Raw genomic sequence first — 26,311 nt, forward strand, 5'->3', positions numbered from 1 at the left:
TCTGGGTGGAAATAGTAACATAGTTACGCAATTAAATGCGTTTATGTAAACATTTTTAACGAGAAATGTGCATTTTAATTTCATAATGTTCGCTCATTGAATGTGAAGGATGTTTGGTTTGATAGTTATGACGAAGAGGGAACGCTCCATTCACTTGCATGGACAGCGTCTCTGGTTGCTAAGCAACCTCAACGTCTTGGCGGACTATCTGCTGATCAACACTACGAATGCTGGAAACACACCAGACACACCATGTGAAGTTATTTAACCCGATTATTGTTATTTATTTAATCTATTTAATCTAACCCGATCTAAACTCTATCATGCACCCAAATACGGCGGCGTTTGGGTTTCCTACCTCGGACTCCTAAATCCAGCGCAGCCACAGGCGCGTTGGCGCGTTGAACCATTTTTGTGACACACAATGATCAAGCTTCAAGTTAGGCACGTTACACGCGTTTGGTGTGGCCGTAGCCCGTGTCCACCAAAAGCGTTTATTTATGCGGTTTCACCCAAAAAATCCGCTTCGTGTGGACGGGGCCAAGAAGGCGAACACACGTGACCAAGACGGGGAGACAGCGCCAGGCGACTTACGCCACTATCTGCCAATGGATCCAGGATGCCTGGGCTGATATAACAGTCTCAACTGTGGTCTAAGCTTTCACGAAGGCAGGAATAATCACTGAACTGCCAGGCAACAGCAGCGACACTGACTCGGATAATGACGAGAGGGATCCGGGCATGTTGGATGCCGTACTCGCCCAACTGTTCAATTCGGACACACAAGAATTCGAGGGATTCGTAGACGGGGAATGAACTGAAAAAGTGAACTTATTGTTAAGAGATATTGATATTGATCAGATATTGATGAGATATTGTTAATATGCACATTAACGTTTGAACATCGTTACCATGGGAGTGACTGGAGTTGTCAGAACGCTTAATAAAGTTTGACTTTATCTGACTGTTTTGTGGACATTCCCTTTAGCACAGCTCGGTCTAGTCGATGCATAACGCAACCCCAGTCAAACGTTTGACTGCAGTATCTTCTATTCTATGCGCCTTTATAATCCGTAGCGCCCTATACATGAAAACAGTTCTAAAATAGGCCATTCATCAAAGGTGCGCCTTATAATCCGGTGTGCCTTATAGTGCGGAAAATACGGTAGTCCTCATTTGTATTTCTTTCGAAATGGTGAACTTCTATGTCAGATCCAGTACCCTCCGCCAATGTACTTCAGTTTTATCAACAGCCTCTGTTATCTTAGCTTCAGACGCTGTGGATGTTAGTTTCTGCTGGTGAAGTCCCACCCACTGGCACTGCTCTAATAGGTCTGTAGCGTCAGTGGGTCCCACCCCCTAGAGGGGGGTGGGACTAGTGGTTGTAGTCTTACGAGAATCATCCCCTCTTACACTTCCTGTTTTCTTGTACGCAAAAATCGTCATATTGCGTCATTAAAAACAGGAAGTGTTGGAGATCTATACGGATCTCTCCTGTCTCTCCAGAAAATAAGGAAATGATGCTAGACCATCCAAAAATATGCGGGGGGTTCTAAAAATACAAAGCTTATGTGAAATGGGTGAAGTTGCCCTTTAAGTTCTGCATGGCCAATTGTATAAACACACCAACTGGAACGAGTTTAGAGAAACTTCTGCGGTCAGACAGAAAGAGGTTGTTCTTTGTATTTGTGCTGGACAAAAGTGCTCTGTTCTTTCTAGCCGGTGACAAGACCCTTTCTCAGCGGCTGTCTCTGAAGTGCTCCAGGTGTACAGGGTACAGCTTCAGGCCGCAGTGGTTTTGACATGGAGCGCTCAATATTGTGGCGCTCTGCGGTAAACAAGGTTTCAGTCAGAAGGACGTGCAGAGGAGCTCTCTGCCCGGCGACAGCTGGGTATAAGGTGCTTGTTATGGACGCTAGTTGTGACCTCATCGCTAACTCGTTTTAGAGGCGACCTGCTCTACGCATTGTTGCTCTCCACTAACACACACCAGTGTGCTGTTGATTCACGATGCAGGAGAGACACACTCAGACACGTGGGCACGCAGGAAGGCGTATTTATATACCCTATATATATAAAGGGGTGGGATTATTCTTTATTAAAAAAATTCCATTCTTTATTTTCATGACCTGAAGGGCTACATTCAAATACTCTGGTATATGGTATATTCTTAAAAAATATTCTATCCTCATGTGTCTCATGAACATCGGTTGGTGGTTAAAAATGCATTATGTAAAGCCTTGGTCTGTTACTCCAAGGAATTAGAACAACCAGGGATTTTTGCTGTTCACACTCATTATTAAATGCTCTTTAACTGTTTTCTGTTTTCTAACTCACTTGTTAGACAAGCGTTTAGGCCATTTTTTCCCATCGTATGCGGGAATTCTTGAATTGAGGTTTATCTGCCTATAATTTTGTTAGATCACTGTTGAGCCCTTTGTAAACACAGTGTTATTAAAAAGTCCTTCAAAATATACAATGTCAAAAGTACAAATAAACCCAACGGCATTATCATCATTTGGAAATCATCAACAAAACCCTTGTTCTCTTGTGTTCCTCTCCTCCCCAACCAGGATCCGGCCCATTCCCCTGCATCCGGTCCACAACCAGCAGTACGTGATGAAGCCCAAGTACTACCATGTGCACAGCCCCCACACCCAGAGCCACGGCCAGCCCCAGCCCGACCACGCCATCCCCCTGTTGGCAGGCCACAACGGCCTTCTCGGTGAGTCAGCCACTGGATCTGTACTATTCTGTTGGAAGACCATGTGGAACATATGGGAGACGGGGTGAATCATATCGGTATAAAATGAGATACAATAATATAAGATGGTACTTTATTAAAGGTGCTGCGGGTAAGATTTAAGAGCTATAATTCAAGTATAATCTATTATAAATGCCATAGCCATTTGTCAGCTATTAGGGAGTGAAATGCTCGGTGAGGATTTCTGTTCTGGTTGGCTGCACTCCTACCTCTATGAGATGATTTACATTTTAGACCGCTCTTGGCTCATTCCAGATCAATCAGGGCATCACTCACCTGATTGGTTTGGGGAATCTATCTTTCCTGTTAGTCACAGGCGTTCCAACTGCGGAAAAATTGAGGGAAGGAGGGAGCAGAGAAGGGAGGGGGATTTTTTTGGGGCGGTTTTCATTTTCGAAAGGTTCCTCTCTGCTGTTTTCTGCTCTATTTCAAGAGTAGTAGACATGTTGATGCAGAGATCTGTGTACACATCAACATCCTCGGCAGACATTATCGACAGTATGAATGCAACGCTATTGAGACCATACACTGTCTCGCTGTCATCGTGGTTGTGGTTGTGCTTGGCGCAGCTTCCACTCCACACAGTCCAAATCGGTCCCTGAAAGGTGTTTTCATTCCTGATCCAGGATGACCGTCCAACGTGTGTAGTGTGTTCCCTGCTTTGACGGCAGACTGACTGAACCAGATGGCTTCATAAACACCTCAGGCCCACCTAATCTGTCTGTCCGGACGACGCACCGCGCGGGTTAGAGGGGAACTGCATCAGCGTGTGAGAGTAGACGAACGATCGCTAGGAGTGTGAACCAGTCTCCCTCTCTGTGGACTCTCTGGATTAAATGCGGCCAACATGAAGGCCAGGGACCTCAGGTTTCATTGGCCAGGAAGATGTCCTGAGCTAGGGTTGCGGAAGTTCAGAATGACGCGCAACTCGTGGTTATTTTGTTCAATTTATTCTTATTTTTTTTGTCCACTGCTGTGATGTATTGTGCTGGTTCGCTCCATAGGAACAGGAAGTAACCCAGACTGTTTAAAATAGGAATGAGGAACATTCCCCACGGTTTTTTCTGACAGCCTGTCAGTGGTGACTATTACAGCAGTCACCATGAATGGTTAATGGCTGGAAAAATACATAAAACTACACAGTGCCAAAAAGCAGAATTCAATTAATGGATGTTTCTGGCTCACCGCAGTAACAACATGCTTATACATGTTAACGTCGGAAGTCTGTTCAACACATGACAGATGGAATAATAAGCTTTTGGTTAAGTGTCTGAGTATCTCCTGACAGTCCATCTATCGCTATAGTGTTGAGGCACAACGGTTGATATAATAGGCAATTTAGAATGTAATAACCTGACACCTTGGCTCGAAGACGCAGACCATCTAGGCTCTGACCTGCTCGGGTGGGACGAGGCTACGTGTGTTAAAACCCCTTCTGTCTGCTTGTTCTCCATTTGTCTGCCATGACAGCAGATAAGACAGCTGGCCATTGTCCTTTCTCTTTCTCCCTCCTCCCCTCATCAACTCACAGACTCTCACACACACACGTCCACTCCCACACACATACATGCACCACACTGTGGCGATGCATGTGGTTATGGCGATAATGAGTTAAAGACTTAAGCATTACCTGCTGTGCGGGGCTGTCCAGAGTGAATTATTACACTCATTTTCTAAAGGCAAATACATGCCAGGGGAGTGGGAGAGAGAACATAGGGTGGATGGATGGTCGGGGGGAGAGAGAGAGAGGGAGAGAGAAAGAGAGAGAGAGAAAGAGAGCTAGTACAGGAGCGAGAGCATCTGGGGAGAGGATGAGTGATATACTCAGGGGAAAAGAGAGGTAATAAAGAGGTGAGAGTAGAGAGATGGCATGGGGAGAAAGAGGGATAGAGCAAGAGATGGAAGGAGATTAGAGAGAGGGAGGTAGAGAGAGAGATAAAGAAAGAGAGAGAGAGAGAGAGAGAGAGAGAGCAAGAGAGCGGGAAAAAATAGAGGGACATCTAGAGGGTGAGAGAGAGAGAGATAATGGCCAATGCAAAGTGTATAACCTATAGAAAGCCTCTCAGTTTCTGATCTTGGAAAGATATGAACTTCAAACACGCCGTAGGACAAAAGCTCTCACCTCCATGCTACAGAGATGTCACACGGGAGGTCGACGCTCCAATTCAGGCCTCCGCTGAATCAGCTGTCCTGTGTGTAGGCCTACAAGCCATGCTCCATCAAAACCTCCCGGTGTTGATGGACAGCGTAGCACACAGTACCTCACATTGTCTTTTGCGGCTACAGCATTATATGGCTTAACGGCTTTTCAGTTTTATTGGCATCAGTTATTGATTTCAGAAAGAAATGGTTGTCTTTTACAAACGCACTGCATAGCCTACAGATGGAGGGTGGAGGGACGGTGTTTGTTACTAAAGTAGACCCCTGGTTTTTACCGGTTAAAGGTGCTTAATCACCAGTCTTCATCTCACATCCCCTAACCTCAGAAATCCTGAGGCAGCCATTGGATTGGCTGCGAGTTTTATTAAATTCCCGCTTCCAGTAAAATCCTGCCGCCACCATGTTCAACACCTCATTCACCCCTCACGTTTCATTGGTTGTAAGTGTGATGAAAGCTAACGCTGTCTCCGACCCCATTCCTGATTGACATCTTGTGCTCGATAAACCACTCATCAGACAATCCGAGTTTGGAATGTCGCGACGCAGAAACGGCAACAGATTGAACTGAATATTCACCAGGTTGTCTGGTCCCGGGGGCTGGGTCTCGCGATGCGGCCCCGGGTGTGGCTTCCAGTCACTGGCCGCTTACCAAATGCCTAACACACCTGCACCCCTTCATTCCAGCCATGCAAGAGGCGCAGACTGGGACGATGCTCAGGTGGGTTACAGAGGGGAGAGGAGGGGGGCGAGGGCAAAAGAAGATACAATTAACTCAAAGGAGGGTGAAAGTCTTGGAGGGATGAGGACGAGGAGGTGGTGGTTTTAACGAGGGGAGAAAGTTTCATGAGGCATTTGTGGGAATGAAAGAGAGATTGAGTCCTAAAAGTGATTTGAGGGTAGACTATAAAAAAGATAAAGGTTCCAGGGAATTATGTTTCCCTGGAACCAATTGCAATTTCATTGCAATTGATTCTTAATTGCAATGTGTCACTAAAGTAGACACTTAAAGACAGAGTGTGTTTCTCTAGGAACAGCCCTGCAGGCTTATTTAACGGTTTTGGCTTCAATCTGCATTCTCTGTATAAACGTCTGTCTATACGTGTGTGTGTGTGTGTGTGTGTGTGTGTGTGTGTGTGTGTGTGTGTGTGTGTGTGTTTGTGTGTGTGTGTGTGTGTGTGTGTGTGTGTGTGTGTGTGTGTGTGTGTGTGTGTGTGTGTGTGTGTGTGTGTGTGTGTGTGTGTGTGTGTGTGTGTGTGTGTGTGTGTCAATTCACATATCTTGCACTGTCGATCCCTCTTTCTCTCTGTCTGTTTGTACCTCTGTCTCTCTGTCTGTTTGTGTGTCTGTTTCTCTGGCCCCATGTCTATCTCCAGACAGCAAACAATCATAGCCTCTACCAGGCCTGGAGAATCCATTCCTCCTATGCCTCTCTACTCCCTTCATCCTCTTCTCTCCTCTCCTCTCATCTTCTCTGCTTTCTCCCTCTATCCTCCGCCCCCTCTCTAACTCTTCTCCCTCCCTCCATCCCTCCTCTCCCTCTCTCCCTCCCCTCCGCCTCTGGACTTTGCTTGTGGTACAGCATGTCTTCACCAGCTCGATATAGACACATAGAACAGAACAGTAGGAGAAGAGCATATATTTTTGATGCATAAACAGACAGGACACACCCAAAGTCACCAAATGTACATTGTTGTACCTGTGTTTACAATACAGTGACAGTACAAAACGTGCAAAGCCCATAGTGGAACTAGTAGTAATTCAGCAGTAGAACTGAAGGATCCGAAGCACACAGGAGTACAGCTGTTCTGTGGCGGCTGGGTAAAGGAGGAACAGGCGATCTTTATCATAGCTCAGACCTGTTCCCTCTCCTGTTCAGCAGACTCTGGGCTGGCGTAGAGCAGCCTCTGGGAACACGATATGTGCGGCGCACACTGATGTTTTTATCTGTCTCCTGGCTCCTGGTTCTGTTCTACAAAGCAGAGTCAGCGTAATGTCAGGGTAGTGTCTCCTACAATCTACCTCTCGGCGATGTACCGTACATGCGCACAGCAGAAACACAGGTAGCTGAGATCGTGTATATTTAAAATCGGTTCAAAACAATCCCTTTTGTCTGTGCGGGCTTCTAGTTCAATTCTACTGCACTGAGTTAATGTCTTACTTTGTACCATTTGGTGATTTAGTTAAATCTTAAGTCAAATTTATCATGTAAGATAAATACATATGTTGAATTTGGTCAATCTTTGTCTGTTGACAATGGACATATATATATATATATATATCATTGACCAAATACAAGAAATATAATTTTTTTTTCTAAAATGGAAGACGCTAAAGTCCCCTATCTTCACCTTTCAACCACACTCCCAGTCCAAGGTCCCGAGGAGGTCCCACGGCAGCCAGCGGTGGAGGTAATCCCCCCGGAAGACCCATGACATAAATATATACATTTATATATAGAATTATTACAGCCAGCTAACACCATGTCCAAGCGTGTTTATGAAACCTTGTGGATATCTTTATCCCATGTCCCTGGTGTAGCAACAACAAAAACACACGGGGTGTTGACATTTTGTCTTTTAACGGCCCCCATCGTATTCATCCCGCGCGGCCTAATCGCCATCTTTCCCTGAGCCTTGGAGGTAAATATTTAGTCATATGGGAGCTGGTAGCGCCGTGGTTTTCTACTGCTTTGATAAACACAGCTACTAGCTGCTGGCAACGCTCCCGGGGCGCTCACCCTCCCAAGCCCGCCGCTTAGACTCCAAACCCTCAGGGTTTAGGCCGTGGTGACGGGCCCGACGGCCGCTCTTTGATACGGGCTCAGACCCGGCGCTGTGTGTGCCTGCTGAAATATGAAGGAGGGCCCTGACAGATGGGGCAGAGTGATGAGTCAGATAGAGGGAGGGGGGGGGGCGGCCAAGTCTGGGTGGGGTGCTTTGGGTGAATAACCTGTGTGTTATAAACAGGACAGTAGCATAAGCAACCGTGTAAGAAAGTCCTGTTTCCTTGGCTCGGTCGCTGTGGCGGTGAGGTAGTGGGAGCTAGTCACGGCTGCTTTTCTCCCCGACGTGTGACTTCACCCTCAAAGCGTGGAGTCGGAGCCGTGAAGGTTTGTGTGGGCACAAGGAAAATACGTTTGGGATCTTTCTGTTTTTTTTCTCCCCCTCGCTGTCTGAGGTGCCGAAAACTTTGGGAGCGTTTGTTGGAAGAAGTTACCCAGAGAAAGGGCGTGGGAGTAAAAAAAAAAAAAAAGGGGGGGGGGGGGGGGGGGGGGGGGGGGGGGAGTTAAGGAACGAAAACAAGAAGAGAATCTTTTGGTATGAACCAGGGCACCACGATACGCCACTCAGCCACTTCTGTGGGGCGCTGCACTCTGGAGGGATACCTGGAGCTCATCCCAGAGTTGTGTTTGCTGAACTCCTTCTTTCTCTCTCTTTCTTGTGTGGCAGCCCTTTTTCCCTTCGCGATTCCCCTCCAGATTTAGAAGCCACCGAGACACAGAGGAGACGCTCGCACAGAGCTAGACGAGAAGGGTTCAGTCGTCACACATAAGCTCAGGGCTGGTGGGGCTGCACACCATTTGAAACAAAAACGGCAAAAGTGTCAAAATCCTGCCGATTGACACCAATGGATCAACGGGTGGTTAACCTGTACCTCCTCCTCTGCCTCCTTCCCCACCTCTCGGCCCTGGTGTACCCCTCGACCCGGCCTGCAGTGAGCAACCACACGGGGCGCATCAAGGTGGTGTTCACGCCCACTATCTGCAAGGTGACATGCATGGGCGGCCGCTGTCACAACAACTGCGAGATGGGGAACACCACCACCATCATCAGCGAGAACGGACACGCTACCGACACGCTGACTGCACCCAACTTCAGAGTAGGTGAGTAGGTGGCTTACTATTTACTATGAACTATACCACACTGGATACCATTTTCTATATACTATGCTTACTATGCTAAACTATATACCATATCGTCCTTTTATTTAGTAGTTTCTTTATCCACAGCAACCGGTATTAAATTGATTCAGGTACAGCAAGGTCGTTAAAGGGATGCGCTGAGGTATCTGTAAATTGACGTTTGCCTCCAAAGTTCTTTAGCTCCAAATTCGTCATTGTGCATCCAGAAGTGGAGTTCCCTTTGTAAGCATTTTTGTGCCAAATTATCAGCTTTCTTTAGACCAACTATAATCTTGTGTTTTGTTACTTACACTTGCTTGGAATAAGAATCTCTTCTGTCTATCTCTGGAAATCAAATCCAAGTGTACTGTCCTCACAGCAGCGAATCCAGTGAACTTCCCTTCTGGGTGCAAATAGATGAATTTGGAATACAGGTCGGAATCTGGTTATGAAACGCAAATGACAGATATCTCAGGGTAGGGGATAGGCATACAGCTTGTTGTGCTGCAGTGAGACCTTGGACATTGGAGATTCGAAGCTAGGACCTTTTGGCCAAGGGTAAAAAACAACCTATAACCACACACCGTCCTGCCCTGCCGTCTTCATTTTATCTTCTCTACAGCCTGGATCCACACATCTTCTGCTGTGAGATAGACGCTCTCTCTCTGCTTGTTGATCTTATGCTCCATGCTAGAGTGTCTAGCATGGAAGAGTGTTTACGCTAGGCTTAAATTATTCTACAACACAACCTAGTCCCTGCTCACGACGTGTCTGGCCGTTTACAATCCCATCTAGTTGTTCAGAATTGCCTTTCACACTTCATCTTTCAGAAATGAATGAAACCGAAAGCTGCAGCAACAAGATAGCAGGAGATCGAGTCGGGCGATCATACCTCAGGGCAGTGTGAAAAGACGTGCCCTGAGGCTTTGAGTGCACACTTTAACGCCACACTGGATTTAAGTGTACACTTTCACGCTACACTTTGTCCCTACACCGTGGGGGATTGGATGAGAAGTCTGCTCGGCAGCGGAGCGTGGTACGTGGGTGTTCTCTAATGCCTTGCACAGACGCTGGCAGGCCGTCTGGTCTTGAGGCTGTCTCACTCCATAAAAGGAGTCTTGCCGTGTCTCTCACTCTCTCTGACATACGTACGCACGCCAAGCGCAGAGGCATTCCTGTCTGACTCAGCAGAACACATCGGTATGACCGGGTAACCACCAGAATAACAGGGCAGAGTCATTATGTTTAAACCCTGTAGCCCCCAGAACCGGCCCAGGGTTCAGCTGTCTGGTGACCAGAGGAGGGTGGACCGTAGCAGGGGATCTGGTAATCAAAGAATGAAATGCCCGTTGTGTTGGTTTAGAAGGGCTAACTGGGAGAAAGAGGGCTTGTGTTCACGCGTGAGTACTGCCTTCGTAGCAAGGGCAAACTATTGTGTTCAGACGAAAAGCAACAGATACATATGCAAATCCTAATACGTAACAATACTTGGTATTGTTACGTGTGAATATATTTTTTACAATATTATACCTTAGTTTAGTTCACCAACAAGATGAATCATGAAGTCAAAGGCTTGCGATGAGCATAGGGTTGAGTTAATGTATGACCATCGAACCTTACTTGAATGCAAAATAAATGTGCTCAGTGTCCTTGGAAGTAAAAGTAGCAGTGTGCTATACAGCCAGCCATACTGCCTGACAAGAGCTTGGCAGCCAGTATTTATGTTTTACTGTGTGCTTTTATTTTGAAGTTTTTCTCTGAATAGAGGCTGCTGTTGTCATCAGACGCGGAGGTCATGTGACCGTCTGGGGTACCTGGCATGCACTTCAACTCCCTCTACCTGTCCAGACATGTCCTATGGCCTTGAAAGTTCTCTCTTCTTTAAATTATCTCTGTCCTTCTCACTCTCGCTTTTTTCAATACTCCCTCCCTCTTTCTCTCCTTCTTGCTCTCTCTCCCTTTATAAATCCCATAATTTCCCACAATCCTACCCTCACTCCCTCAATTCAACCTCCCCCCTCAGCTCCTCTCCCTCCCTTCCTCCCTACCTTCCTTCCTCCCTCCCTCCCCCCCTCCGTTCCTCCCTCTCTTGTCCTGGCTGTTGGGGCATCGGCTGGCTGTTATAACAGTTGAGGGAGTGTGTGTTTATTTACAAAATTAGAAACGATTTCTTTACATTATAAACCCTTTATGGAATTGATCTAATTGTAGTTGTATGGTGCTCATGTGTGTTCTTACTGTGTGTGTGTGCCCGCCAACAAGTGCATCTTAATAAGTTCTGCCCTAAATATGTGCAGAACTGAACTAAGATTGTACTAGAAACCAGAACACACAGAGCGGGAAACGCTACCCGACCGATTTACGAGCTGGCTGGGGGCCGCCGCTCCTGCTCTACACACACACACACACACACACACACACACACACACACACACACACACACACACACACACACACACACACACACACACACACACACACACACACACACACACACACACACACACACACACACCAGAATATATATCATGCTAGCATCTTGTTGCTTGTTTTTCTAGTTTCTCATCTCAGGAGCTGGCTAGGGAGTATCAGCTCATCTCCTAAAAAGGACCTGACCAGTGATGGATATTCAGTTCCCAATGACGACTCACCATGAGTCATACATCGAAAATCTGCTAATAAGTAGAATTGGATGAGGAACTCTGCATGGTCTTAATCCCCCCCCCCCCCATCATTTTCAAGAGATGTTTCACTCTCACTTCCACTTTCCCCCCTCCTCCTGTGTCTATTAGAGGGAGGGGACAGACAGGAAAGTTACTTTGAAGGAGAGATGGAATGACCTGAACCCTGTGGTATCTCTGCCTGGCGCATGGCCAGTGCTTTGTCATTGCCCCAGGTTGAGCCCCCAGTCGTGTGTCATCAGTATCGGACCAGCGGATTTTGAGCGCCAGGCGTGTGGTCATTCGTCATCACACCCCAGGTGGTTTACAGTAAAAAGTCTGGTGGGCTGCGCTGACTGCAATGTGGGCTTCAATTAGTGGCCCCAACTGGCACTTAGGAAGAAGGCTAGAGGCAGAGGGGGTTGGAGTGGAGGGAGGGGTTGGTCGGGGATCAAGGAAATAAGGAAATAATGGGGTATGGATGGTGTGATGGGATGGAGGTGGTGGAAGCCTGAGGCAGTGGGGGTGAAGGTTGTGGGGTATGAATGCATATCGGAGGAGGTTAGTGGTGGTTGGGTGGGGGTCATGTGGTCGACGGAGGGGGGTTGGGGACTGGGGTGGTGGGTGGTGGGTGGATGGAGGTGCGGGGTGAATTGAGCTGGTGGGATGGGGCTGGTGAGAGAGGCCAGAGGCAGTGGTGGATGTAAGTGGCGGCGGAGGATTGGGTGTGTGGACGGGGGTGCTTTAGGTGATGGGTGGATGTGGTGGGAGACTCGGGTGCTGGTGTCGGTGGATGAAGGTGGGGGAGGTGGAGGTGGAAGTGGTGTGAAATCATCATTTGGTCGTTTCTATTTGCCACCTGTAGATCAAGTGGCTATTTTAACTTATTTTTTGCGGAGCGCAAAAGGGTTTTGGTCCAGCCGGAGATTCCCTTCATCTCATGATGACGATGATGAGGGTGCATTCAGACCAGGAGAACAAAGAGTTCAAGTAGATGGGCTGCGAGGCTGGGCTGACATCTGTTCGTTATTTCGAGTCTCTTGCCTTTTTTCTTTTTGTAGAAATCGAGCGACAGAAAGTAAGAGAAAGAAAAGCCCATTGAAACAGGATCTGAAAGGGAGAGATAAAGACAGAGACACAGAGAGAAGGAAAGAGCGGAAGAAACAGAATTAGAGGACAAGAGTGAGAGATCAAACAGAGGAGAGCCGAGGGGAGATGAAGCCGGGGAGACGAGGCTCTGCGAGGTGGATCAGAGATGTGTGGGTCCGGCTGGGTTATTGTCGCCATAATGAGCGGGTTGTGGTGGGATAGATTGATTGTCTCTGTTATTATGTGTCACCACTACAAATCCTCAGAGAACCCTGGCTCTTGCCGGAGGGAATGACACCAGAGTAAACAAAAGGCTGCGGCTTCAATGACCAGTGTGGCTTGCGTACCCCGCCCCCCCCTCATGCCCAAAACATTCAATCATCCCAGGAGAGGAAAGTCCATAGTTAAGTGTGCGCGGAGTGTGGTTCTCTCCTAGCTCGAGGCAGAGTGGCTGACTCCTGGGGTTTCAGTAGATGATAGTAGATGCATTTTATAAGAGCCATACCACAGTGCAGTTAAAGCAGGACATGACCACGTTCTCCCAAGGTAACGCACAGCTGGTCCTAGCGGGATCTCAACGTCTCCAGGATTTCAGTGGTAGTAAATGGCTCTTTTTTTTTCCACGGTTCTTTAGGGTTCTTTTGGAGTGAGCTGTCAAGGGCCTCCCCTTGACAGCAGTAGTCTTTCATCTAAACTTCCACAAAAACCTTCTTGTTGCTTTCCTGTAGTCCTGCTTGTTGACTTCCTGTAGTCCTCCTTGTTGACTTCTTGTAGTCTTTCTTTCTTCCTGTACTCTTTCTACAAGAAGACGGCAGTGACTTACGGTAGTTTTTCTGTAGACCTCATATCGTCACTCTTTCCTCTTCCTCTTGACTTCCTGTCGTCTACCTGTTGGTCTTCAGGCTCTCCCGAGGAGGAGAGATGAGGAATATTCCCTCAGTGTTCTGACCGTCACACACCGATGAGGACTTCATGCAGACTCACTTAAAACACAAACCCCAACCCAAGCACATGTGTATTCATACAGGGAGAGGAAAAAACCCCGGCCAGCATACGATCAGGCTGACACACTGCTGAATCTGTCCTCACATAGACTCTCCCCCCCTGAAGGGAGTTACTGCCGGCCTGTCATTGAGCTGTCTGGATGTTATATGAAGGATAGATATCAATATTTATGCAGCCTTTTTACTCTGTTGGAGTATCTACCACTATGTGCAGGGTAGATAGAACAGGCTACCGTTCGCCGTGAACGTGGAGACTAGCTGGCGCTCTCACAGAAATTCCTTTGTGGCTGAATAAACCTTTAGTGGCTGACAAGACAGATAGGCAAGGAGGTGGACAGTGAGATTGAGGCATGTTGGTGTTCAATTTCAAGTTCGGTTCATTACCTGCGTTCAACAGTTGCAGGAAAACCAGGAGAATTATTGAGAGATAACTGAAATTGTTGTGTACATACATCTAGTTTCTGTCATTTTTTGTGAGTGAGAAATTATGGGGTTTATTGTCAATGATGATGGTGATAGGGCCTTTACAAAATGCAAAGCTATTTTACTTAAATTAGTTATGATCCTAATGCGTGTGTTTACTGTATTATTGAATGCATTGCATATTTTCCTTTCTTTCTTTCTTTCTCTTTTTCTGTCTGTCCTTATCTCGTTTGTCTTCCTTCCTCTCCCCTTCCCTCCCCCTCCCTCCCTCCCTCCCCCTTTCCCTTCCCCGCCCCTTTCCCTTCCCCCTCTCTCCATCGCTCCCTCCCCCTTCTCCCTCTAGTGGTGTGCCACCTCCCCTGTATAAACGGAGGTAAGTGCAGTGCCAGGAATAAGTGCCAGTGCCCGCCCAACTTCACCGGAAAGTTCTGCCAGGTGGCGGTTCAGGGCGGACAGCACCAGCAGAGCGGCGGCTATGGCCAGACCCACGTGCACGCCACGCACACGCTCCCCCTGACCTACAGCAACGGGCAGAACTCCGGTAAGAGAAGAGGCGGGAAAATCTAGAGTTTGGAAAGAGTAGGACTTTTGCACGGTGGCCTTCTTGGAGAAAGATTATGGAATTCTAGTTTAAACTGTTTCGATTTGGACTAAGTGTATTTTACATTGCTGTAAAATGTATTCATGTTTTTTGCGGAAATTAAATTAGCTTGTTGGTCATTAAGCAGATAATTTCACCCGGAGTGACTCACAGTGAATTGTGTTTTTTAATTATGCATTAATGAGCAGGTAGGGGTACACAGGTAAACTTAGGGGACATAAGGGTTTAGAATCCTTAGGCTGGGATTCAAGCACACTAAGCACTGCCACTATTCTCTCCCTTGTATGTTCCCTTAAACATCTTATAACCAGCATACCCGGTGATAACACCTTCTTAGGTGGCTCATAAGAGAATAGACCTTATAGCAGCCATGGCTTAAAACGAAAGTGCTTATTACAAGCCTACTTACTAAAGAAATCAATGAATTGACACCAAAAATAACAAATCATTATTTTATTAATTCAAAAATGGTTTGGTCTAATGATTTGGTCTGTTATTCATAGCAGTGGTCTGTAATTCAGAAATAACAGTACGTAATTGACCAATCAGAACCAAGTACTCAACAAAGCTGTTTAATATTGTAAGAAAACACCAAAAACAACAATACTGATAATAAGCAAATAAATTGCTGTGCCTTTGGCAGCTCTACGCTCTGTGCAGTTTTTTTTTTTTTACTTTAGCCAAACTTTTTTGTAGCAACTCCAATTTTGATTCTTCCCCGTCTCGCACATGTCGCGTTGAGTTCAAAACACCTAAATGCCGACATGACATGTAAGCGTCCCGTGGTGCACCCTCTACCTCCAGTGAAGTTCGGCCAGGGCATCGTCAACATCCACGTGAAGCACCCCCCCGAGGCCTCGGTCCAGATCCACCAGGTGTCCCAGCTGGACACCCTGGACCAGGCCTCCCCCCAGGCCGGCTCCTCCTCCAGCTTCACCTACCACCACGTGGAGAGCAGCCAGAAGGTCCGGCACCACGGACACAGCGTGGCCTACCCGTCCCGGCATGGCTACCAGGTGCCGCAAGGCTACCAGCCCGTCACCTCCAAGAGCCAGCTGGGACGCTGCTTCCAGGAGACCCAGGCCAGCCAGGTATGCTGACAGCTAGACAAGCTAATGGATTTTAAAGCGATATTTGTTACGGTTCCACATTTATGTATTCAAATAGCAAAACAAAGCGGGGGAATATATTTCAGCAAGAAAGCAGTCATAATGAGCTATTTGAGTGAGCAATGATGTAAAGTAGAACAAACAAAAAAAGTAACCATGATTTAGTCTTCAAAACTAGATCCAGTGAAAGAAAATGTACTTTTTATTCCTCACCCCATCTCTCAATGCTTTTTTTTGGGGATTGAATGAGGCAAATCGGCATTCGCTCCACACTGACGTGTCTGTTCTACTGATCGTAATGCAGTTCCCGGTTATAGGGGATGTTAGAGATACTCAAAGCACTATCTAAATCACTCCCATCTCCGGAGCCTCCCGCTTGTACGGCAGCTCTGCTCGGGTTCTTGTTTAGATCTTGTTTAAAGGGGAGCCTTTTGTTGCCTGGGGGTGCGCTCGGCCAAGCCTGTCTTTTGAGCCCCAGTACGAACCGGGTCTATTACGGATATCGACGCGTCGCTCCCGCTTATCTGTGTGGCATCAGCGGTTCATTTGGTGCACGTTTTGCCGCCTGTAGCGATAAGCAGTCTGTCGGCCCGCGAGAGGTAGCGAGGGCGATGGAGAGATAGGGGGGAAGAGGGAGGTTTATGTTGCTCTTATCTTTGTGTTTCCACCTGGCCGTGTGTGTGTGTGTGTGCTGAAGTGTGTCTGTGTTGTGTCTACATTATATCCGTCTACATTGTGGGGTTTTGTTTAAATATATTGAGTTTAAGGCCAGTATTTTCTCATGTCACAACAAGTATTTTATCTTTTCGTTCAATCTTTCTGACTGTCTCCCTTTATTATTTTCTTCTCGAAGCTGCATTAAAATGTTCTTTGTCCTGCTTATGTCATTTCTCTCTCTCTCTCTCTCTCTCTCTCTCTCTCTCTCTCTCTCTCTCTCTCTCTCCCTCTCTCCCTCTCTCCCTCTCTCCCTCTCTCTCTCTCTTTCTCTCTCTCTCTCTCTCTCTCTCTCTCTGTCGACACACCCTGTGTGTCCATGCTCATGTGTGTCCATGCTCATGTGTGTCTATGTGTGTCCATGCTCATGTGTGTCTATGTGTGTCCATGCTCATGTGTGTCTATGTGTGTCCATGCTCATGTGTGTCTGTGTGTGTCCATGCTCATGTGTGTCTGTGTGTGTCCATGCTCATGTGTGTCTATGTGTGTCCATGCCCATGTGTGTCTATAATAATAATAATAATAAATGAAATGTATATAGCGCTTAATATGGTACTCTAAGACGCTTAACCTTAGTCTATGTGTGTGTATCCCTACTCATTGTCTGTGCGTGTTCCGGCCCAGTGTGGGAAGGCTCTGCCAGGCCTCAGTAAGCAGGACGAGTGCTGTGGCTCTGTGGGGACGTCCTGGGGCTTCAACAAGTGCCAGCAGTGTCCCAATAAACCATGTGAGTACCCCGGGAAGACCGCTGGAGGGAAGGGGTTCACTCTTGATCGCTCATTTCCTGAGTTTGAACCGCTCTGAAACCGCTTAGAAAAAGTACAGGGGGCTTCTGCATTTGTTTCTGGGTTTGATCCCCAATTACCTTTGTCTGCCTAGTAATCCTTGAGCAAGATGCCCTGACCCCCAACTGCTCCTTAACAACATTTATCTGAAGTCTCTGTAAGTCAACTTAGATAAAAGCAGCTGCTAAATTACAAAGTCGCAAAATGTACCGTTATTTTTAACCCCAACTCTGAAAAGAGTTCCTTTACCTTAGACAGTTAAAAGGGATGCAACTGAAGGTTACATTATTGATGTAAATGATATCGGTATAAAGCAGTTAAAAAATCATGGCTACATACAATTGTGAATCAGTGAACCCTCTTCTTTGCCGTAGAAGGTTTCATCTGAACTGGATAGGATAAGGGATAGGGTGAATGTTTTGAAGGGATAGATTATTGTATGTTTTGAAGGAATATGGAGTGTTTTACGAAGGCACAGAGAGGATTAAAACAGCGGTTTGGGTAGTGTTCCAGAGTTGTTCATTGTTCTGAATGTGCTGACTCACCGGGGAAACAATCCTACGTTCCTGGTCTGTTCCTCATCTTGGCAGAACCAATCAGCTTGCACCAAAACACGGTCCTGTGGGCTTTGTCTTGTTATAATAGAGTGACATTCTTCCCAAAGAATCCCTCTCTCTTTCTCTGTATCTCTCACTCTCTCTCTCTCTGTTTATTTATATTCCGTCATGGGGCGTCTTTTGTCCATATATGGCCGTAGTGTCGTCAAAACTAAGCCAGACTTATTTCACTCCGTCGCTTCTGTGGCTCTGATTTTCATTTTTCTTTACTCGTAAAGACAAGCTTAACACTGCATACATTCTAGGATACAATGCAAGCGTTATACATTTACATAAATGCCCATACACAGCTGTTTACAAATTTGTCTGGTATACATTTAGAACTAGATCATTTTGCAGATGCATCGTTATTGTTATACACCGTGAAGATAATAGTGTTCTTGAAGTGCTATGACTGTATCAGGTTGGAAGGGGTATTCATCAATATGCTGCAGGCATGAAAGATTCTCATTCATAAATAAGCAAAGAACTTGACATGGGTCATTTATTTCTCCTCTATAGTTGTCAATAACGTTCCATTTACACGCTATTTACATCAACCCATTCTTCGCAAAAAATAATTGGAAAATAAAGCATTGAGTACAAGCGGAGTGGGTCCTGATATTCCCGGGGCATCAAGGCTTCTGTACGGTTCCTCCTGGCAAACACTTTCCCACATCTGACCAGAGTCTCCCGGAGACCGGAATGGGTTCCAGATCCATTCCCTGGAATCCCCCGGCCCTCTTCTAAAAACAGTCTCCAAACAGTCTTGAGGCCTTTCTGTCTCGCTGGCTGGCTTCAGCTGGCAGTGCCCAGAATACCTGAGCCAAGACACAGGGCTGAAATGCAGCCCGGCCTGGTGTGTTCACAAGGGGGCAAACTGTCAGACAAATGTCATTCACACGGTTATTTCAGGAAGGAGTTGGTAGGGGGGGACGGGGACGGGTGTTTTGGATGACTTCATCGTCGACCTCACCCCCTAACCCCCGTTTCCTCCCCCTCCCCTCCCCTTGTCTCAACTGTTAGAGGTTGTAACCTAGAGAATTTTACCAGGGTTCCCCCCTCCCCTCTACTGCATAGCTCCCCTTTATAGATTTATGGGTTTACTCCGCAGGCATAAGGAGTGGGTGTGTGAAAGTGTGTGTGAAAGTGTGTTTGAAATCCTGAATCTTTGCGTTCATGCAAATCTGTCTTTGTGGTTGCAAGTCTGTGTGTGTTTGCCTGTGACATTGTGAATGTTTGCGTGGGTGTGTATGCCTGCGTGAGTTTGTCATTCTGTGTGTGTGTGTGTGTGTGGGTATATGTCTGTGTGTCTGCGATTGTGAGAATGTGAATCTATGTGTGTGCGTGCATGTGAGCTTGTGAACCTGTGTGTGCGTGCACATGCATATCCATGGGTGTCCGTCAGTGCGTTTGTGAGTGGGGGTCGTGTTACATGAATGCTCCCACAGGAAGTTCATAAGAATCTAATTTGCGGTGCTGAGCTCCAGCCTGCAGGCCTCCACACACACACACACACACACACACACACACACACACACACACACACACACACACACACACACACACACACACACACACACACGCGCATACACAAGCATACACACACACACACACACACACACACACACACACACACACACACACACACACACACACACACACGCGCATACGCATACACACACACAGATTAACAATCTCACACACCCACACACACGCACATGCATACACACACATACAAACACATACACACACACACACACACACACACACACACACACACACACACACACACACACACACACACACACACACACACACACACACAAGCACACACACACACGTAAACACACAAACTCATACACACATTCACACATACACACAAATTCACAATATCAAACACGCACACGCACAAACAGGCTAACAATCTCCAACGCACACACACAAAAACACACACACACACAAGATCAGTATCAAAGCCGCCCACCCTTCACCACACAACGATCCCCCCTTCCCCCCACCATTATGTCTTTCTGTACATGAAAGCCGATTGTTGGCTGAGAGCTTTAGCGTTAGCCGCTACTGTTTGTTGTGTGAAGTCCTTCTACTGCAATTCACCTCTGCTGGGTCTGCTTATGAAATATGGAATTGGATATACATAATGACTTATTTTTCATAACACTGGTGTTATGGCGCCAGGTTCTCAAGACTTTGAGAAAAATAACGATCAGTGTCTTAGAAGCACATCAGAAAAAAAATACACCACCAAAAAAAAAGCCTTGAAGCTCAATGGAGTTTTAATGGTTTCATTATTTGGGAGAACATGAAACCCTGCTAACTTTCCTGCCTAAAATGTGCTTTCTACCTCCGAATCCCATAATATACCCCAACTTCTTGCTCTGTATCACCTTGTAACTTCAGATCGGCCTTCTATAGCTGCTTCCACAAAGACTTAGTATTGATCCAGAGGAACCTTCTAAATGGACCCTGCGTTCTCCTAGTGCTTGCCCCCAGGAACGGAGCGTTAAACAGCCCCCATTGTGTCCCAGGTACACCTTTAGCCGGTGGTAGGAGATTGTCTTTGAACACCAACAAACCTTGCCCTGTTCTGTGGGCTCCCGGGTTGAGCAAGCCACCAATCTGCTTCCAGGCATGAGCTCTGCCTGGTGCCACCTCGCCACTGGGCGAGGGATTGGAAAGGAGAGAGAAAAGCCTCTTTAGTGGTCTTTGTCCGTCCCTTGCTGGAGCTCTCGACCCGCAGCAGTGACTTGACTCCTGCAGTTGGTACCAGGCCCTGACAGCTGGGGACTGCTGGGTCTGGTACCAGGCGGGCCGGGGGTTTAGGATGTGGATTTCAGGGGTTATCCCTGTGGGGCAAATCGGTTATTTTCCTAGGACAAACACTTGGATTGTTTCTGATATTTGCACACTCTTAAATTGTCAGTGATTTGGTGTTAGTGATTAAGAAACCTAGAAATGTTTTTAGGGCAAAAAAAACGAAACATGGACTATATATGTGGGCTATTTAGGTCATCTAGTGAAAGATTTCACAGTTTCTGAGCGAGTTTTGAACAACTTTATATTTTTCATAGTAGCTGAAGGGGCTAGATGTTGCTTCTCCCAGCTGAGTTTAACACTTTTAACTTCTCTCCTGGTCTGCCTTTGTTCAGAGGTCCCCAGCGGGATCACTTCCTCAATAGGAAGGCATGTGTTTCCTGGTTCGCATCGACGCTTGAGGAAGCCAGAGCTATTAATCCTCCTCTCCATTAGTCTGACAGTTTCCAGTGAAGTCTGAAGTCCCCCTGCTTACAAGCTGGTCCGGATTCTCCTCCAAGCCTGGTTCAGAGTGCCCTGAGGGACATAAAGCATTTTTTTATCTTGGTTGTGCTGCCTTGGCCTGGAGGCGTGGCATTTGAAGTACGGTTGAATCAAGTTTTTTGTTTCTTTGTAAATCCCATTTTTCACATTACAGCCTGAAAGGGCTTCCCAGTTCCATGTTCAAATGGATTTTACCACATGTCTCTAATCCTTAACCTTGGACAGACCTTAATCCTTTGTGATGGAGGCTTTTAATGGCTTCAGGTACTGAAACCTTTTCTTTGGTCCAAGGAGCTCTTCTCCAGCCAAGATATTCCCTTATTAAATTACCCATCAACCCTATGATAAGTTTGATTCCAGGGAGATCATTTGTGTTTCATCATTAATTTTTGTGAAGCTTGTGCAAGATCAATACTGACAGTCACTGGAGGTAGTTACTGTAAGCAGAGAAAGCAGAATATTTCATCCTCATGTTTAATTTAAAATATGTCGTAATTTAGCTTTCTAAGCACAACCCACATATCTAACCTTTTGCAGATGACGTAATGGACAGTATTGCTCTATTAAAACAAAAGTATTTGGGTAATATTTTGTGTAGCACTACAAATATGTGCACAAATTCGCGCTCTGTGGGCTTTGGGCTTTAAAGTAAATGTCATACTGTTGTCATCACATGCACGATTTGTTTGTACATGCCAACGTTGATTATTATACACTATTTTTTGTGGCTCTTGTTCTCCCTCCTGCTCCCCATCCAGCCATTCCTCCAATGGACTGTCCTGCTGGATACAAGCGCATCAACATCTCTCACTGCCAAGGTAAGAGCCTCTTCCACTATTCCCTTCTGAGACGTCTTTTGTTCGATTGTTTTCACACATGCTGGGAACACGTGTTTCATGAGCCTTTATGGGTTTTACACACAGACTCTTCAGTTCCCTACTCTGTGTACATATCCAGCACCCTTTTCTCTACTCTCTTTCTTGCCCATCCATACCATTGATCCAACTTTCCATCTCATCTCTGATGATTAAGTCGAGGGCCAGGCAGAAACAAAACAGAAACAAAAGTATTAGGACCTGAAATGAGTACAACTCAAAGCAGGGGAAAATTACGATCATAGCTTGAATTGACGCAGGATTTCAGACACATACGTACCGCATACACACACTCACATCAAGCAGGCAAGTGTTCTCTGAGAAGGTTAAAGTAAGGGCAGGGGGCGACAGGAGAAAACAAATTTAGCACTTTTATTTCAGGGGCTCCAGCTATGTATTACAGTTACAGTTGGAAGGACCGTAGCCTGAATTCACCACTGAGCCGATGTAGAAACATGATACCCATTGTTGCTACTGCTGCAAGCTAACTCTGGTTCGCTTGGGGGTTTTGATTGGATATAGCTTTTGGATGTTGCGTGGCTCTTAATATTATTTCTGATATGTTTTAGATTGTATGTATTGTTGTTATATATTTATGCAACATGTTTTCTGTATTATTAAATCACCACATTTCAGAAACAAAAAGTTGGATCTTTTATTATCCCAAATGTTTCAAAGTCTTAGCCCAATGGGGTTAAGAAAGACCCAAATCAAGACATAAAACAAGAGTGTTGATGTTGTGGCGGTGGACAGACGTGAACGAGTGTCAGCTCCAGGGGGTGTGTCCTAATGGGGAGTGTCTGAACACGGTGGGCAGCTACCGGTGTCGCTGTAAAGCGGGCTTCATCCCCGACCCCTCACTCGCCACCTGCATACGTAAGTAGTGTTCTTCACCTGCATCAGATCTCCATCTCTCTCTGTCTCTCGCTGTCCTGTTTTCTGCCTCTCTCTCTCTCTTTCCATTCCTCTCTTTTTGTCTCTTGTTTTCTATCTCTCTTATTCTCCATCAACCTTCCTCTCTTTCTTGCTCTCTATCCCTCACTCTCTTTCTCTCTTTCCCGCTCCCTCTCTTTCTCACCTCCTCTCCCTCTCCATCTATCCATCTGTTCCTCCCTCACTCTCGTTTTCTCCTCGCCTCTTCCACGTGATTGCCGGTCATCCACACTGTGAGAGTCCAGTGGCGTTAAACCCTATGTAATCCAACCTGTAATCCTAATCATGTCCGCATGCTTTTTCAATAACACGATTTGTGATATTTTATAAGCCCGACTTTCCCTCTAAAGATGACGGACCTAACCCGCAGGATTATCTGTTTGTGTTTCGTAGAGTTCATCGAGATGTCCACCCAATGCTTAGCCATAATTCTAGCATTCACAGGATGTCCGCTCATGCTGCTGCCGATGAGCGATGACATGTTTGCCTATCCCAGGAAACCCTTGAAACTGCATGTTCCAGAGCATGATGTGTGAACCTGACGTCCGCCAGACCATACTGCCACACCTTCCCTTCCCCAGGCCTACTACCACCCCAAATATCAAGCGCTGTAGTGGAACGCAGAATGACCCCACAAACCGGCAAATCTCTGTTTATGTATCTCGCGTTTTTTTGTTGAACTAGACTGAGTTATAGATTCAACATGCTGAGAGGAGGTAGGGAGAGAGTGAGTGAGGGAGGGATGAGAAATTTGTGCAATGAAACGGAGAGATTGCCAAAATAACATTGACCAGACTAGTCTGGTCAATGTTAAAAGTTTGATTGTGTGTGAGAAGCTGGAGGGCTTGAGTGTGTTTGTTTGTTAGTGTAGTTGTGTGTGTGTGTGTGTGTGTGTGTGTGTGTGTGTGTGTGTGTGTGTGTGTGTGTGTGTGTGTGTGTGTGTGTGTGTGTGTGTGTGTGTGTGTGTGTGTGTGTGTGTGTATCTGTCTCTTCATGTGTGTTGAAATGTAATAAAGTGAAACATCTGTCGATGGACAGAGTCACGCAGCACTCGGGGTTGAGGCTGGCTGGTTCGTAAACCTCAACAATATCCCGACACAGAAACTCTGCTTTTACTTTTTCTACAGACACATTTATTTAATGATCCCCCCACCACACACACAAACACACACATGCATGCACGCAAGCATAATCCAGGCATTTACACACACACATACACATAAATATATACACAAAGACACACACACACACACATGCATACACACAAGCATGCACACCTAGACACAGCCTCATATGAATATATAGAAACACACACACACACACACACACACACACACACACACACACACACACACACACACACACACACACACACACACACACACACACACACACACACACACACACAGACACACAGTATAAATCTGTATTATGGCAACTTGGTGTCTGCAGGTAATCTGCCAAGGGCTTCTCTTTAGCTCAATGATATCTTAGGACAGGCTTCAACAAGCCCCGCCTCTCTCCAACCTTTGTTCTGTTCTCCCCTACTTTGTGGTGAAGAAAAAACCCGACTTTCTCCAGAAAACAGCTCACTGAACTTATGGTAATTGCCATAACTATAAAATGGTCAGATTATGAAGCATTGCCCACACAAGGTCTGGGCAGTGAGCTGGCCGGTTACTGTGTTATGGTTTTCCATCGTCTGCTTGGGCCTTGGCTCTGGGTTTCCAGTACCTGTGTGCGCGCTGTGAGCGATGTGCAACAGTAGAGGAACACAGACTTAACCAACGACGCTGCGGGTTAGCATGGTGCTGGTAGCATGCTGGGTGTTAGCATGGCTCTAGGCTAGCCTACACTGGGAGCATGCAGGGCGTTATCATGGCACCAGGTTAGCCTGTTCTGGAGGCTTTCTGTGTGTTAGCAAGCCTCTAATTTAGCCTGCACTGGTATATCCTAGGCATTCGCATGCACGCTGCATTTTATATTGCATGAGGCATTGGCATGAAACTCTGACATCCTTCGATTTTCTTTCCACAAACCTATACTTAAACCTTCTGTCAGTCCATAGGCCTAAGCTGTTTTTTGCTTTCACTCGTACTGTATATTTTAATGTAGGTGCGACCATGTGGAAATATGCTACATGGGGTTTTCTGTCACTTAGAATTCATATCGATGATGCATATGTGGGGATATACACATATATATATATATATATATATATATACACAGTGTATATTTATTACCAGTTTGTTGTTTTAGCAATGTACAAACTTGCCAACCTCCAGACCTCATAACTATGGAGGATTTTCCAAACCAAGATGAGGGTGTATGAAAACGAAATAACATGGCAAGCAACAGTCGGCCAGCGCAGCCTTCATGAGGTCACTTCAATCGGAGGACTGCAGCTAGCCAATCATAATGTGACCACAAGATACTGGGGATCATGGCCTTCTTCATTTGGCCTCTTTAAGCATCAAGGGCCTGACGAGTGGCCAAGCACCACAATGTTTTTAGAAGGAACGATTGGATAACAGATCAAGTGAGATAGGGCGTATACTGGACCCCTGGCATTGAGAAGCCCTTCTGGGTGAATCTGGAGGGTTGACAGGTATGGGGTAAGAGATGTGGTTGCGTGTTGGGATTGGGTCGTCCTGCTGGGTGGGGAATGTGTGTCGGTGGTTTCCAGAGCTTCTACGGTGAAGGGGCGCTTCATTTGTCCTCCTGTCTGTTTTCTCCCCCTTTTCCCATATATTTTTGTTTTCCTGTTTGTCACATGCACTCTGGCGCTCCTCCCCTGCACCCCCCCCCCATCCATCTTCACCTCACCTCCACCCTTGTCCTGCTCCTCCTCTTCCACCTCCTCCACCTCCTCCTCATCCCGCCTCTCCTCATCTTCCTCATCCTCCTCCACCTCTATTTCCTCCACCTCTTCTCCTCCTCCTCCTCCTCCTCCTCCTCCTCCTCCTCCTCCTCCTCCTCCTCCTCCTCCTCCTCCTCCTCCTCCTCCTCTCCCTCCTCCTCCACCTCCTCATCCTCCTCCACCACCTCCACCACCTGCCTCTGCAGCCTACACAGCCGTCCAGGAGGAGAAAGGGGCATGCTACCGCTTGGTCACCACTGGGAAGCAGTGTTTGCACCCGGTCTCGGCCCAGCTGAGCAAACAGCTGTGCTGCTGCAGCGTGGGAAAGGCCTGGGGTCCGCGCTGTGACCCCTGCCCCCTCCCCGGAACAGGTAAGGTTCCCCACCTTCATGTCCCCCAGAGGGACCCACTGTAGCGAAGGTGACCTGGTAGTAAGTATGCGGGCGGAAAGGATCGTCAACGCAAAGAACGGCGATCATGAACAAGGGGCCTGTGTTAAAGAAACCCGGGTAGGACCAA

At 46.7% G+C, this 26,311-nt stretch overlaps 1 protein-coding gene across 6 annotated transcripts in view; it reads left to right on the forward strand.

Moving 5' to 3' along the window:
* Nucleotides 1-26,311, forward strand: part of ltbp1 (latent transforming growth factor beta binding protein 1) — a 74,561-nt gene that overhangs the window by 24,228 nt on the left and 24,022 nt on the right. For 5 of the 6 annotated variants that reach the window (XM_030379008.1, XM_030379010.1, XM_030379009.1 and 2 more), the window contains exons 4-11: nt 2,574-2,725; nt 8,640-8,807; nt 14,345-14,542; nt 15,407-15,693; nt 17,050-17,152; nt 21,883-21,942; nt 22,753-22,875; nt 25,999-26,163. In XM_030379008.1, coding sequence (XP_030234868.1) covers nt 2,574-2,725; nt 8,640-8,807; nt 14,345-14,542; nt 15,407-15,693; nt 17,050-17,152; nt 21,883-21,942; nt 22,753-22,875; nt 25,999-26,163 — 1,256 coding nt within the window. The remainder of the gene's footprint in view (nt 1-2,573; nt 2,726-8,639; nt 8,808-14,344; nt 14,543-15,406; nt 15,694-17,049; nt 17,153-21,882; nt 21,943-22,752; nt 22,876-25,998; nt 26,164-26,311) is intronic. The other variant, XM_030379013.1, reaches the window with a different exon arrangement.

Source organism: Gadus morhua, chromosome 15 (assembly GCF_902167405.1).
Source record: "Gadus morhua chromosome 15, gadMor3.0, whole genome shotgun sequence".
Taxonomy (NCBI): domain Eukaryota; kingdom Metazoa; phylum Chordata; class Actinopteri; order Gadiformes; family Gadidae; genus Gadus; species Gadus morhua.